The sequence below is a fragment of the Oncorhynchus gorbuscha genome, linkage group LG02 (genome assembly GCF_021184085.1).
Source record: "Oncorhynchus gorbuscha isolate QuinsamMale2020 ecotype Even-year linkage group LG02, OgorEven_v1.0, whole genome shotgun sequence".
Lineage (NCBI taxonomy): Eukaryota > Metazoa > Chordata > Actinopteri > Salmoniformes > Salmonidae > Oncorhynchus > Oncorhynchus gorbuscha.
In genome coordinates, this window is record NC_060174.1 from 80394107 (window position 1) to 80407798 (window position 13692).

At 42.4% G+C, this 13692-nt stretch overlaps 1 protein-coding gene across 7 annotated transcripts in view; it reads left to right on the forward strand.

Annotated features, from left to right (window-relative positions):
• The window catches only part of LOC124010693 (cytospin-B-like), a 107544-nt gene that overhangs the window by 91647 nt on the left and 2205 nt on the right, over positions 1-13692 (forward strand). For 6 of the 7 annotated variants that reach the window (XM_046323372.1, XM_046323376.1, XM_046323366.1 and 3 more), the window contains one exon: positions 8208-8267. In XM_046323372.1, coding sequence (XP_046179328.1) covers positions 8208-8267 — 60 coding nt within the window. Of the gene's footprint in view, positions 1-2461; positions 2519-8207; positions 8268-13692 lie in introns of those variants that run through there. The other variant, XM_046323362.1, reaches the window with a different exon arrangement.

Sequence of the window (13692 nt, forward strand, 5' to 3'; positions counted from 1 at the left end):
AACTCAACATGAACACAATAACAAAAACAACAAACGTGGCAAAACCCGAAACAGTCCTATCTGGTGCAGAGAACACATAGACAAGAAACAATCACCCACAAAGTAGCCACAGAAAATGGCTGCCTAAATATGGTTCCCAATCAGAGACAATGATAGACAGATGCCTATAATTGAGAACCAATCTAGACAACCATAGACATACAAAATAACTAGAAAGGAGACAGCCCCATAAACCCCTAGACAAGACAAAAAACACATACATCACCCATGTCACACCCTGACCTAACCAAAATAACAAGGAAAACAAAGAATACTAAGGTCAGGGTGTGACACCAATAAAACATGGTGGAGCATGTACCTTTACATTTGGGAGATCCTCCAAAGCGCCAATGATAGCACCACAATTGAATCCCTTAGACTAAGGCCTAGATTCAATCCGGACCATGGAAGACCCGTGCTAAAGCGCAATGGTAATGTTTCCACTAAAGGTAATGTTTCCACGCTCGCGAAGGCAGCGTTCACTGTAAATGTTGCGTATGTCGGCTATTTCCAGAATGAAGTCCAGAATTAATCTAGTCCCAAAGGCTTTTGTATGAGAAACACAGAGCATGTAACTATAAGGATATCCTCTCTCACCTGGTGTTGAAGAGAAACAGCTATATATTAGTTTTGACAGAGACAGTAATGCTGTATGTACAGTACCAGTCAAAAGTTTGGACACACCTACTCTTTGAAGGGTTTTTCTTCATTTTTAATATTCTCAATGTTGTCGAATAATAGTGAAGACATCAAAACTATGAAATGACACATATGGAATCATGTAGTGACCAAAATAGGCTCCATTTGCCTTGATGACATCTTTGGCATTCTATTGGCATTCTCCCAACCAGCTTCTTGAGGTAGTCACCGGAATGCATTTCTATTAACAGGTGTGCCTTGTTTAAAGTTAATATGTGGAATTTCTTTCTTTCTTTGAGCCAATCAGTTGTTTTGTGACAAGGTAGGGATGGTATAGGGATGGTATACAGAAGATAGCCCTATTTGGTAAAAGACCAAGTCCATATTATGGCAAGAACAGCTTAAATAAGCAAAGAGAATAAACAGTCCATCATTACTTTAAGACATGAAGGTCAGTCAATCCGGAAAAAGTTTCCTCAAGTGCAGTTGCAAAAACCATTAAGCGCTATGATGAAACTAGCTCTCATGAGGACCGCTACAGGAAAGGAAGACCCAGAGTTACCTCTGCTGCAGAGGATATGTTCATTAGAGTTACCCGCCTCAGAAATTGCAGCCCAAATAAATGCCTCACAGAGCTCTAGTAACAGACCCATCTCAACATCAACTGTTCAGAGGAGACTGCGTGAATCAGGCCTTCACGGTCGAATTGCTGCAAAGAAACCATTGTAAATAAGACTTGCCTAGTTAAATAAAGGTTCAATAAATTAAATAAAAACACTAAAGGACACCAATAAGAAGAAGAGACTTGCTTTGGCCAAGAAACACGAGCAATGGACATTAGACCGGTGGAAAGCTGTCCTTTTGGTCTGATGAGTCCAAATGTTGTGTCTTTGTGAGACGCAGAGTAGGTGAACGGATGATCTCCCACCAGGAAGCATGGAGAAGGAGGTGTGATGGTGTGGAGTTGCTTTGTTGGTGACACTGTCAGTGATTTATTTAGAATTCAAGGCACACTTCCATCACTCTCCTTCTTGGTCAAATAGCCCTTATGCAGCCTGGAGGTGTGTTTAGTCATTGTCCTGTTGAAAAACAAATGGTAGTCCCACTAAGCGCAAAACAGATGGGATGGTATATTGCTGCAGAATGTTGTGGTGGAAATCTGTCCTTTGGTCTGATGAGTCCAAATTTGGTGTCTTTGTGAGACACAGAGAAGGTGAACAGATGATCTCCGCATGTGTAGTTCCCACTGTAGTATCTGTGATCTACATCTGTTTATATTAGTTACTATGCTGTTACTAAGCAGTAATGTATTACGGCAGTGTTATGTTACTACACCTAATAGGAAATGCACATGCGCACTAACGGGCCTGGGGCTGTAGAGCACGAGGCGTTTTTGACTAAACAAAACTTTCTGTACTCCAGTCTCCTGCCTAGTCATTTCTCCACAACACAAATATTACACCCACCAGGAAGAATGGAGGAGGAGGTGTGATGGTGTGGGGTTGTTTTGTTGGTGACACTGTCAGTGATTTTTTAGAATTCAAGGCACACTTGAATTCTAATTGAATGCTTATTTGGTTGTTCTTGCCATAATATGGACTTGGTCTTTTAACAAATAGGGCTATCAGAGTAGGTGATCATCCATTCACCTACTCTGCGTCTCACAAAGACACCAAATTTGAACTCATCAGACCAAAGGACAGATTTCCACCACAACATTCTGCAGCGATATGCCATCCCATCTGTTTTGCACTTAGTGGGACTATCATTTGTTTTTCAACAGGACAATGACCAATCACACCTCCAGGCTGCATAAGGGCTATTTGACCAAGAAGGAGAGTGATGGAGTGCTGCATCCGATGACCTGACCTTCACAATCACCCGACCTCAACCCAATTGAGATTGTTTGGGATGAGTTGGACCGCAGAGTGAAGGAAAAGCAGCCAACAAGTGCTCAGCATATGTGGAAACTCTTTCAAGACTGTCTCTCAACCAGGTGAAGCTGGTTGAGAGAATACCAAGAGTGTCCTAAGCTGTCATCAAAGCAAATGGTGGCTACTTTGAATAATGTAAAGTATTTTGATTTGATTAACACTTTTTAGGTTACTACATGATTCTATATGTGTTATTTCATATTTTTGATGTATCTTCACTATCATTCTACAATGTAGAAAATAGTACAAATAAAGAAACATTGAGTAAGAAGGTGTGTCCAAACTTTTGACTTGTACTGTATATGTAGGTGGCATATGGAAAGGAGAAAGAAGGGCACAAAAACACAGCAAACAGACAGCAAACAGACAACCCATGCCATGCGTTGGGTTTAGCAGCCTCACCATAAACAATTAAGGACTAAACCTAGGCACACACGCACACAAGCACACACATCTCGATGCCGCATGTTGTACGTGACAAATAAGACAGGTTGATTACTATGGTAACACCCTCACGTGCCATCCTGATGATAGCGACAAGGCTAGCCCATCCCCAGTGGGTCGTTCCATCTCAAAAAGTAAAAGAAACAATCTCAGATTGTTGTGAAATCGTTTCTGTAGTTACAAACAGATAAGATAAGCATTCCTGCAACATTATTTTGTTGAAATATAATTTGATTTCTGAGAAATTAAGCTAATTGATTCCACGCAAATTGGCCATTTTAATTCATAGGATTCATATAATATTCAATAAATATAGTACCGGACATCCAATTTGGAACAAACTTTTTTCTACCAATGAGTAAGACATGTGCAAACAAACAAAAATTGTCAAAAGACACCCACGCCAATTCCACCTCAACAACCAGTATCGAGTATCAGTTCTCTCTCTGACAAGTAGTATGGAGTATTGTTTCTTCCTACTATGTAATGTATTCCCAGCAATTTTGAGGATAGTTATGTTTCCCTGTTCAGAGAAATTAGGCATTGAAGTTGTGAGGTTTATGTCCCGTCATACATTCTGATATAACCAGGTTCTGACCACTAGATGGTGCTTTTCATTCTATTAGGTTTGTTTCCTTACACTGTTAGCAGTTTTCTGGGCAAGTTATGACAACAGTCCATGCTTTGTTTTTTAAAAACTGGCCACTGTTTCAAATGCAAACTTTTTAGTATTGTGGCACAAATCCAATGCAAGCCAATGGTACCTATTTGAGCAATACGAGCTTCATGTCCAACTCATCCTAAAGTATCTAAAAATGTATTGTGTAACTCAATGAAGTTAATTATGATTTGGTCATGAAGAGCAAACATGCTAATATAGGTACCATTTGTATAATACGTTTTTTTTTAAAGTTAGCATTTGAAACAGGGGCCAGGTAAACAAACCCAAAGCATGAATTCAAATCAAGTCAAACTTGATTTGTCACATGCGCCAAATGCAACAAGTGTAGACCTTACAGTGAAATGCTTAAGAGTTAAGAAAATATTTACCAAATAAACTAAAGTAAAAAATAATACCGTACCGAGTCAGTGTGCGGAGGTACAGGTTAGTTGAGGTAATTTGTACATGTAGGTACAGTAGGGTGAAGTGACTATGCATAGATAATATATAGAGATGATGTGATGTGGACACCAACGAACTTCAAACTCTCGACCCGCTCCACTACAGCCCCATCGATGTTAATGGGGGCCTGTTCGGACCGCCTTTTCCTGTAGTCCACGATCTGCTCATTTGTCTTGCTCACATTGAGGGAGAGGATGTTGTCCTGGCACCACATTGCCAGTTCTCTGACCCTCCTCCCTATAGGCTGACTCATCATTATCGGTGATCAGGTCCTACCATTGTTGTGTCGTCTGCAAACTTAATGATGGTATTGGAATCGTGTTTGGCTACGCAGTCATGGGTGAACAGGGAGTAATAATAATAATATAATATATGCCATTTAGCAGACGCTTTTATCCAAAGCGACTTACAGTCATGTGTGCATACATTCTACGTATGGGTGGTCCCGGGGATCAAACCCACTACCCTGGCGTTACAAGCGCCATGCTCTACCAACTGAGCTACAGAAGGACCACCGAGTACAGGAGGGGACTAAGTACACACCCCTGAGGGTCCCCAGTATTGAGGATTAGCGAGGCAGACGTGTTGTTGCCTACCCTTACCACCTGGGGGCGGCCTGTCAGGAAGTCCTGGATCCAGTTGTAGAGGGAAGTGTTTAGTCCCAGGGTACTTAGCTTAGTGATGAGCTTCGTGGGCACTATGGTGTTGAACGCTGAGCTGTAGTCAATGAACAGCATTCTCACATAGGTGTTCCTTTTGTCCTGATGGGAAAGGGCAGTGTGGAGTGTGACTGAGATTTCGTAATCTGTGGATATGTTGGGGCAGTATGCGAATTGGAGTGGATCTTGGATATCCGGGAGGATGCTGTTGATGTGAGCCATGACCAGCCTTTCAAAGCACTTCATGGCTACCGACGTGAGTGCTACAGGGCAGTAATTATTTAAGCAGGTTACCTTTGCTTCATTGGGCACAGGGACTATGGTGGTCTGCTTGAAACATATTACAGACTCGGTCAGGGAGAGGTTGAAAATGTCAATGAAGACACTTACCAGTTGGTCCACGCATGCTTTGAGAACACGTCCTGGTAATCTGTCTGGCCCCGTGGCTTTGTGAATGTTGACCTGTTTAAAGGTCTTGCTCACAGCTGATGCTCTCATGCATGCTTCAGTGTTGCTTGCCCCAAACGAGCATAAAAGGCATTTATGTCATCTGGTAGGCTCGCGTCACTGGGCAGCTTGTGTCTGGGTTTCCCTTTGAAGTCTGTAATAGTTTTCAAGCCCTTCCACATCCAATGAGAGTCAGAGCCGGTGTAGTAGCATTCAATCTTAATCCTGTATTGACACTTTTCTTGTTTGATGGTTCATCTGAGGGCAAAGCGGGATTTCTTATAGGCATCCGGATTAGTGTCCCACTCCTTGAAAGCGGCAGCTGTAGCCTTTAGCTCAATGCTCAATGTTGCCTGTAATCCTTGGCTTCTGGTTGGGATATGTCACTGTGGGGACGCACTTATTGATGAAGCCGATGACTGAGGTGGTATACTCCTCAGTGCCATTGGATGAATCCCAGAACATATTCCAGTCTGTGCTAGCAAAACAGTCCTGTAGCGTAGCATTCCTGCTTTAGTTTTAGCTTGAAAGCAGGATTCAGGAGGATAGAATTATGGTCAGATTTGCCAACTGGAGGGTGAGGGAGAGCTTTCTATGCATCTCTGTGTGTGGAGTAAAGGTAGTCTAGAGTTTTTCTTCTCTGGTTGCACATGTGGCATGTGTAACGGCGTTCGTCTGTTGAAAGAAGAGAGTCGGACCGAAATGCAGCGTGTTGGTTACTCATGACTTTAATGAATGAAAACGCGGTACATGAAATAACTGAAACTAAATACAAAAACAACAGAACGGAACGTGAAACTAATTACAGCCTATCTGGTGACTACAACACAGAGACAGGTACAATCAACCACGAAATACAAAGCGAAACTCAGGCTGCCTAAATACGGTTCCCAATCAGAGACAACGATAAGCACCTGACTCTAATTGAGAATCGCCTCAGGCAGCCAAGCCTAACAACACCCCTAATCAGCCGCGATCCCAAATAATACAAACCCCAATACGAAACACAACATATAAACCCATGTCACACCCTGGCCTACCCAAACATATAACAAAAACACAAAATACAATGACCAAGGCGTGACAGCATGCTGGTAAAAATGTTGTAAAACTGATTTAAGTTTGCCTGCATTAAAGTCACTTGCCACTAGGAGTGCCGCTTTTGGATGAGCATTTTCTTGTTTGCTTATGGCCTTATAGAGTTGGTTGAGTACGGTCTTAGTGCCAGCATCTGTGGTAAATAGACAGCTACGAATAATATAGATGAGAACTCTCTTGGTAGATTGTGTGGTCTACAGATTATCATAAGGTTCTCTACCTCAGGTGAGCAATACCTCGAGACTTCTTTAATATTAGACATTGCGCACCAACTGTTATTGACAAATAGACACACCCCCACCCCTCGTATTACAAGACGTAGCTTCTCTGTTCTGCCGGTGCATGGAAAATCCCACCAGCTTTATATTATCTAATTTCAGGATGTATAATGGGACTCTAGAGAGTTTTTCCTAGCCACCTTGCTTCTACATCAGCATTGCTCTCTGGGGTTTTAGGTTCGATTTCTGTATAAGCACTTTATGACAATTGCTGATGTAAAAAGTGCTTTATAAATAAATGTGATTGTTTGATTGACATAAACCTATTAACTTCAATGACAAAAATTAATCTGAGCAGTGGGAACAGTAATAAAAAAAGCCGCATATTACTTGTCAGACACAGAGAACTGATTCTGTATACTGGTTGTTGGGTACGATTAGCATGGGGTGTCCGTGGCTTTTAACATTTTTGTTTCCTCATGTCTTACTCATTGGTAGAAAAAAAGTTTGGTCCAGTTGGGTATTGAATATTATATGAATCCTATAAAATAATATGGCCAATTTAGGTGCACTTAGCTTAATTTCTCAGAGATACTGTATAATTACAGTGGGGCAAAAAAGTATTTAGTCAGCCACCAATTGTGCAAGTTCTCCCACTTAAAAAGATGAGAGAGGCCTGTAATTTTCATCACAGGTGCACTTCAACTATGGCAGACAAAATCTGAAAACAAATCCAGAAAATCACATTGTAGGATTTTTAATGAATTTATTTGCAAATTATGGTGGAAAATAAATATTTGGTCAATGAAAAAAGTTTATCTCAATACTTTGTTATATACCCTTTGTTGGCAATGACAGAGGTCAAACGTTTTCTGTAAGTCTTCACAAGGTTTTCACACACTGTTGCTGGTATTTTGGCCCCTTCCTCCATGCATATCCTCTAGAGCAGTGATATTTTGGGGCTGTTGCTGGGCAACACAGACTTTCAACTCCCTCCAAAGATTTTATATTTTCTATGTGTCTTTCTGTTATTTAGATCTTCTATCATTGCATTCATCCAAGCTCTCTGTCATGGTTGAAAATAATGTTATTTATACCAAAATATTTACTGTTGGACTCCAACACCATGGTGTTCAGCCTCTTCATGCAGCAGATATTATGGGCCTGTCCAAAGCAAACAACCTAGGCTATCTGTACAAAAATAATATTGAAATAATCATCATCTTGAATGTTTCCTAGTCCCAAAGACAAACACTTTGATGGTCAAAGTAATTCTACATCTCAGAGAGGTCAGTGACTCTTTGACTCTCCTCCCCCTCTCCTCGTACCACTCCCTCCCCCTCATGCAAACAGTTTGGTGTAGTTTCCAGAAGGAATATGCCCTATGTGTTTAGAAGTTGTTTTCTTTAGAGATGTGTTCTGTTTGTTGCTGTTTGCAGCGCTCTGTGTGATAATGAGTGAGGAAGAAGGGGGGAGGGCCCTGCAGTGTGTTATGAGTAAGGAGGAGGAGGAGGAGGGAGGCTCTGTAGTGTGTTATGAATGACGAAGAGGAAGAATAGGAGGAGTGAGGCCCTCTAATGATCAACCCTGTTTGTTTTTCCTACAGGGACGGAATCTGTCCCTGGCATTTCAGGCTGCAGAAAGCATCGGCATCAAACCCTCCCTGGTGAGTTGAACTGAACAACCAGAGACCAGACAATACACCAAAGTAGCATAGACACTTTGATCTGGTTTATTACTAAACAAATTACCTGATTTGATTAACTACAGAATGAGTATGCTGCTTTGATTTAACCCTAACCCTAACCCTACAGAAGCAACATTTGATTAGATTATTGTATTTTATCAAGTGATAGTGATCAGTGTTCGATACCATAGTTGCCTACCCTGGGATTGAACTACAACCTATGCAACTTGATCCTGGACTTCCTGACGGGCCGACCCCATGTGGTGAGGGTAGGCAACAACACCTCCGCCACCCTGACCATCAACATGGGGTCCCCCCAGGGGTGTGTGCATGTTCACCCACAACTGCGTGGCCAAGCACGACTCCAACACCATCATTAACTTTGCTGACGACACAATGGTAGTCCCAATAAAGCATCTTACTTTGACCAGTTTCACATAGCAAGAAAATAATACTGCAGCAAGAGGAAATGTTAATTATTATGTGGATTATAATTATTTATCATTTTTGTAGGGGTTGATACATTTTTTGTTAGGGCAAATCAAGTCTGAAATTACAAACTTTAGAAGCATGTTTAAACCTGCTGTGCAGGAAATTGTCTGCAACAACAGTGTGAACAAATTAAGATCCAACATCTGTAGGCCCGATCACCGACAGCGATGAGACAGCCTACAGGGAGGAGGTCAGAGATCTGTCAGCATGGTGTCAGGACAACAACCTCTCCCTCAATGTCAGCAAGACCAAAGAGCTAAACGAGCACTACAGGAAACTGGGGGGGGGGAACGACCCCATTCACATTGGCATGGCTGCAGTGGAGAGGTTCAAGAACTTCAAGTTCCTCAGGTGTCGACATCACTTAACATGGTAAAAACACACCGGCACAGTCGTGAGGAGGGCGCAACAGCGCCTCTTCTCCCTCAGGAGGCTGAAGAGATTTGGCATGGGACCTCAGCTCCTCAAGAATTTCTGCAGCTGCACCATAGAGAAATTCTGGACTGGCTGCATCACCACCTGGTATGGCAACTGCAACCGTAAAGCTCTACAGTAAATAATTTGGGCTGAGCTCCCAGCCATCCAGGACATTAATACCAGGTGGTGTCTGAGGAAGACCCGGATAATTGCCAGACTTCATCACCCCAGCCATGGACTGTTCTCTCCGCTACCTGCTGGCAAGCGTTACCAGAGCATCAGGTCTTGGACCAACAGGCTCCGATACAGCTTCTATCACCAAGCAATAAGACTGTTGACCAGCTAACCAATAGCTGCCCACCCTCACCCACAGACTACCTGCACTGACTCTATCTGCACTTACATTGCACACTCACAGGTCTCTATACACACACTCACACATACTTACACTGACATTCACGCGTGCGTACACACACACACACACACACACACACACACACACACACACACACACACACACACACACACACACACACACACACACACACACACACACACACACACTGTAAAATAATAGTGAAGACATCAAAACTATGAAATAACACAAAGGAATCATGTAGTAACCAAAAAAAGTGTTACAGTGCCTTGCGAAAGTATTCGGCCCTCTTGAACCTTGCGACCTTTTGCCACATTTCAGGCTTCAAACATAAAGATATAAAACTGTATTTTTTGTGAAGAATCAACAACAAGTGGGACACAATCATGAAGTGGAACGACATTTATTGGATATTTCAAACTTTTTTAACAAATAAAAAACTGAAAAATTGGGCATGTGGAGTGTACAGCTTAAAGTGGTCCTATGGAAAGATAGTCCAATCTCCACTGTGGAGCTTTGCAGCTCCTTCAGGGTTATCTTTTTTGTCTCTTTGTTGCCTCTCTGATTAATGCCCTCCTTGCCTGGTCCACAAACCAGCCCTCACTTGGCAGGTTTGTTGTGGTACCATATTCAATCCATTTTTTAATAATGGTTTTAATGGTGCTCCTTGGGATGTTCAAAGTTTCTGATATTTTTATTAAAATCCAACCCTGATCTGTAATTCTCCACAACTTTGTCCTTGACCTGTTTGGAGAGCTCCTTGATCTTCATGGTGCCGCTTGCTTGGTAGTGCCCCTTGCTTAGTGGTGTTGCAGACTCTTGGGCCTTTCAAAACAAGTGTATATATACTGAGATCATGTGACAGATCATGTGACACTTAGATTGCACAGGTGGACTTTATTTAACTAATTATGGGGCTTCATAGCAAAGGGGATGAATACATATTCACACACCACTTCCCTTTTTCCTTTTTTGAATTTATTGAAACAAGTCATTTTTCCACTTCACTTCGCTTTTTATTTCACTTCACCAATTTGGACTATTTTGTTTATGTCCATTACATAAAATCCAAATAAAATCCATTCAAATTACAGGTTGTAATGCAACAAAATAGGAAAAAATGCCAAGGGGGATGAATTATTTTGCAAGGCACTGTATATATATTGCTCGTTTTGATATTTATTTCTACACTGCTCAAAAAAATAAAGGGAACACTTAAACAACACTATGTAACTCCAAGTCAATCACACTTCTGTGAAATCAAACTGTCCACTTAGGAAGCAACACTGATTGACAATAAATTTCACATGCTGTTGTGTAAATGGAATTGACAACAGGTGGAAATTATAGGCAATTAGCAAGACACCCCCAATAAAGGAGTGGTTCTGCAGGTGGGGACCACAGACCACTTCTCAGTTCCTATGCTTCCTGGCTGATGTTTATGTCACTTTTGAATGCTAGTGGTGCTTTCACTCTAGTGGTAGCATGAGACGGAGTCTACAACCCACACAAGTGGCTCAGGTCTGGCTCAGGTCTCAGTCTGTCAGCGTAGTGTCTAGAGCATGGAGGCGCTACCAGGAGACAGGCCAGTACATCAGGAGACGTGGAGGAGGCCGTAAGAGGGCAACAACCCAGCAGCAGGACCGCTACCTCCGCTTTTGTGCAAGGAGGAGCAGGAGGAACACTGCCAGAGCCCTGCAAAATGACCTCTAGCAGGCCACAAATGTGCATGTGTCTGCTCAAACGGTCAGAAACAGACTCCATGAGGGTGGTATGAGGGCCCGACGACCACAGGTGGGGGTTGTGCTTACAGCCCAACACCGTGCAGGACGTTTTCCATTTGCCAGAGAACACCAAGATTGGAAAATTCGCCACTGGCGCCCTGTGCAGTTCACAGATGAAAGCAGGTTCACACTGAGCACATGTGACAGACGTGACAGTCTGGAGAAGCCATGGAGAACGTTCTGCTGCCTGCAACATCCTCCAGCATGACCGGTTTGGCGGTGGGTCAGTCATGGTGTGGGGTGGCATTTCTTTGGGGTGCCGCACAGCCCTCCATGTGCTCGCCAGAGGTAGCCTGACTGCCATTAGGTACCGAGATGAGATCCTCAGACCCCCTGTGAGACCATATGCTGGTGTGGTTGGCCCTGGGTTCCTCCTAATGCAAGACAATGCTAGACCTCATGTGGCTGGAGTGTGTCAGCAGTTCCTGGAAGAGGAAGGCATTGATGCTATGGACTGGCCCGCCCGTTCCCCAGACCTGAATCCAATTGAGCACATCTGGGACATCATGTCTCGCTCCATCCACCAACACCACGTTTCAATTGAATTGAAAAAAATGCACAATACCCCAAAGCAAAAACGGGTTTAGATATCTTTCAGAAACATTTACGTATTACCACTATTACCACGTAAAACTCTTTTTTAAAGAATAGAAAACAAAGTGCATTAGTTTGGTCCGCTAGAAAGTGAATGGTTCCATTTCAATCTTCAGGCCACTGCTAACATTAAAACAGTATATTCAGTTAAAAGCTAGCCTTCGATGAGTTATTGTTCTCTACCTCACTAGTCAGGCAAACACTACATGATATAAAACAAGAACCTTCAAGTTTCACTTACTGTCCCATATAATCTCCTGACTGTCCAGGAGTTGGTGGATGCTTTAGTCCAGGTCTGGGAGGAGATCCCTCAGGAGACCATCCGCCACCTCATCAGGAGCATGCCCAGGCGTTGTAGGGAGGTCATACAGGCACGTGGAGGCCACACACACTACTGAGCCTCATTTTGACTTGTTTTAAGGACATTACATCAAAGTTGGATCAGCCTGTAGTGTAGTTTTCCACGTTAATTTTGAGTGTGACTCCAAATCCAGACCTCCATGGGTTGATAAATTTGATTTCCATTGATCATTTTTGTGTGATTTTGTTGACAGCACATTCAACTATGTAAAGAAAAAAGTATTTAATAAGAATATTTCATTCATTCAGATATAGGATGTGTTATTTTAGTGTTCCCTTTATTTTTTTGAGCAGTGTATTATTTTAATATTTTTTTGTGTGTATTGTTATCGTATTGCTAGGTATAACTGCATTTCGCTGCACCTGCGATAACTTTGATTTGATTCTAATAGTATGATTAATGAATAACTAAATGAATGCAAATCCTTGAGTCAACATGACTAATAGTTATTTAAAATAAATATTTGCACTGTGATTTCCCTGTAAACCTAGTGGAGGGGATATCTGTGTGGATGTATCAGGCTTAGGTATTGGTACACTATGTGTTCTTTATGACAGTGTATGTTAGGTCCAGTGTATGTTAACTTAACTTGACAATGGTGTTTTCCATGTCCTACATTATACGTGACGTTTTGTCCTCCTCTGCGAAGAGCAAGCCAAGGCTCACTATGGTATCTGGGTGTTTGGGAGAGTCAGGCTTGTTACAGTCAGGATGCAAGTTGGGTCTAGCTAGCTAACAATACATCTTTTTTTAAACATTTTAATGTATTTACTTACTTGAATAGGTTCTCCCACTGTCTCCGATTTTTGGATCCTTACACAAACAAAATAATGGGAAATCTTTTAGGTGGTAGAAAAGCGCAGCCAGCAGCCATGTGGACAAATGTGGACAAGGGAAAAAGTGTGTTTGTCACCAGAGGAGTTTAGAACGTGTTGTGACATTTGACTTTACCAGTGTAATTTCAATAAATATAAATCACAGACTGTCGGTATCAAGTGTACTGCCGGTACACTTTATAACTTGAAAACTGTCTCTTTAAACTAGAATAGACAACAACAACCCAGACGGAAAACAGTGACGCACATAACACACAACACCCCTTCTACGGGCGTGTGGGGGAGGGTTTTTGAAATTTAACTGTAACCGATGTGAAATGGCTAGCTAGTTAGTGTGGTGCATGCCAATAGCGTTTCAATCGGTGACATCACTCGCTCTGAGACCTTGAAGTAGTTGTTCCCCTTGCTCTGCAAGGGCTGCAGCATTTGTGGAATGATGGGTAACAATGCTTTGTGGGAGGCAGTTGTTGACGTGTGCAGAGGGTCCCTGGTTCAAGCCCAGGTAGGGGCGAGGAGAGGGACGGAAGCTATACCGTTACGTAAC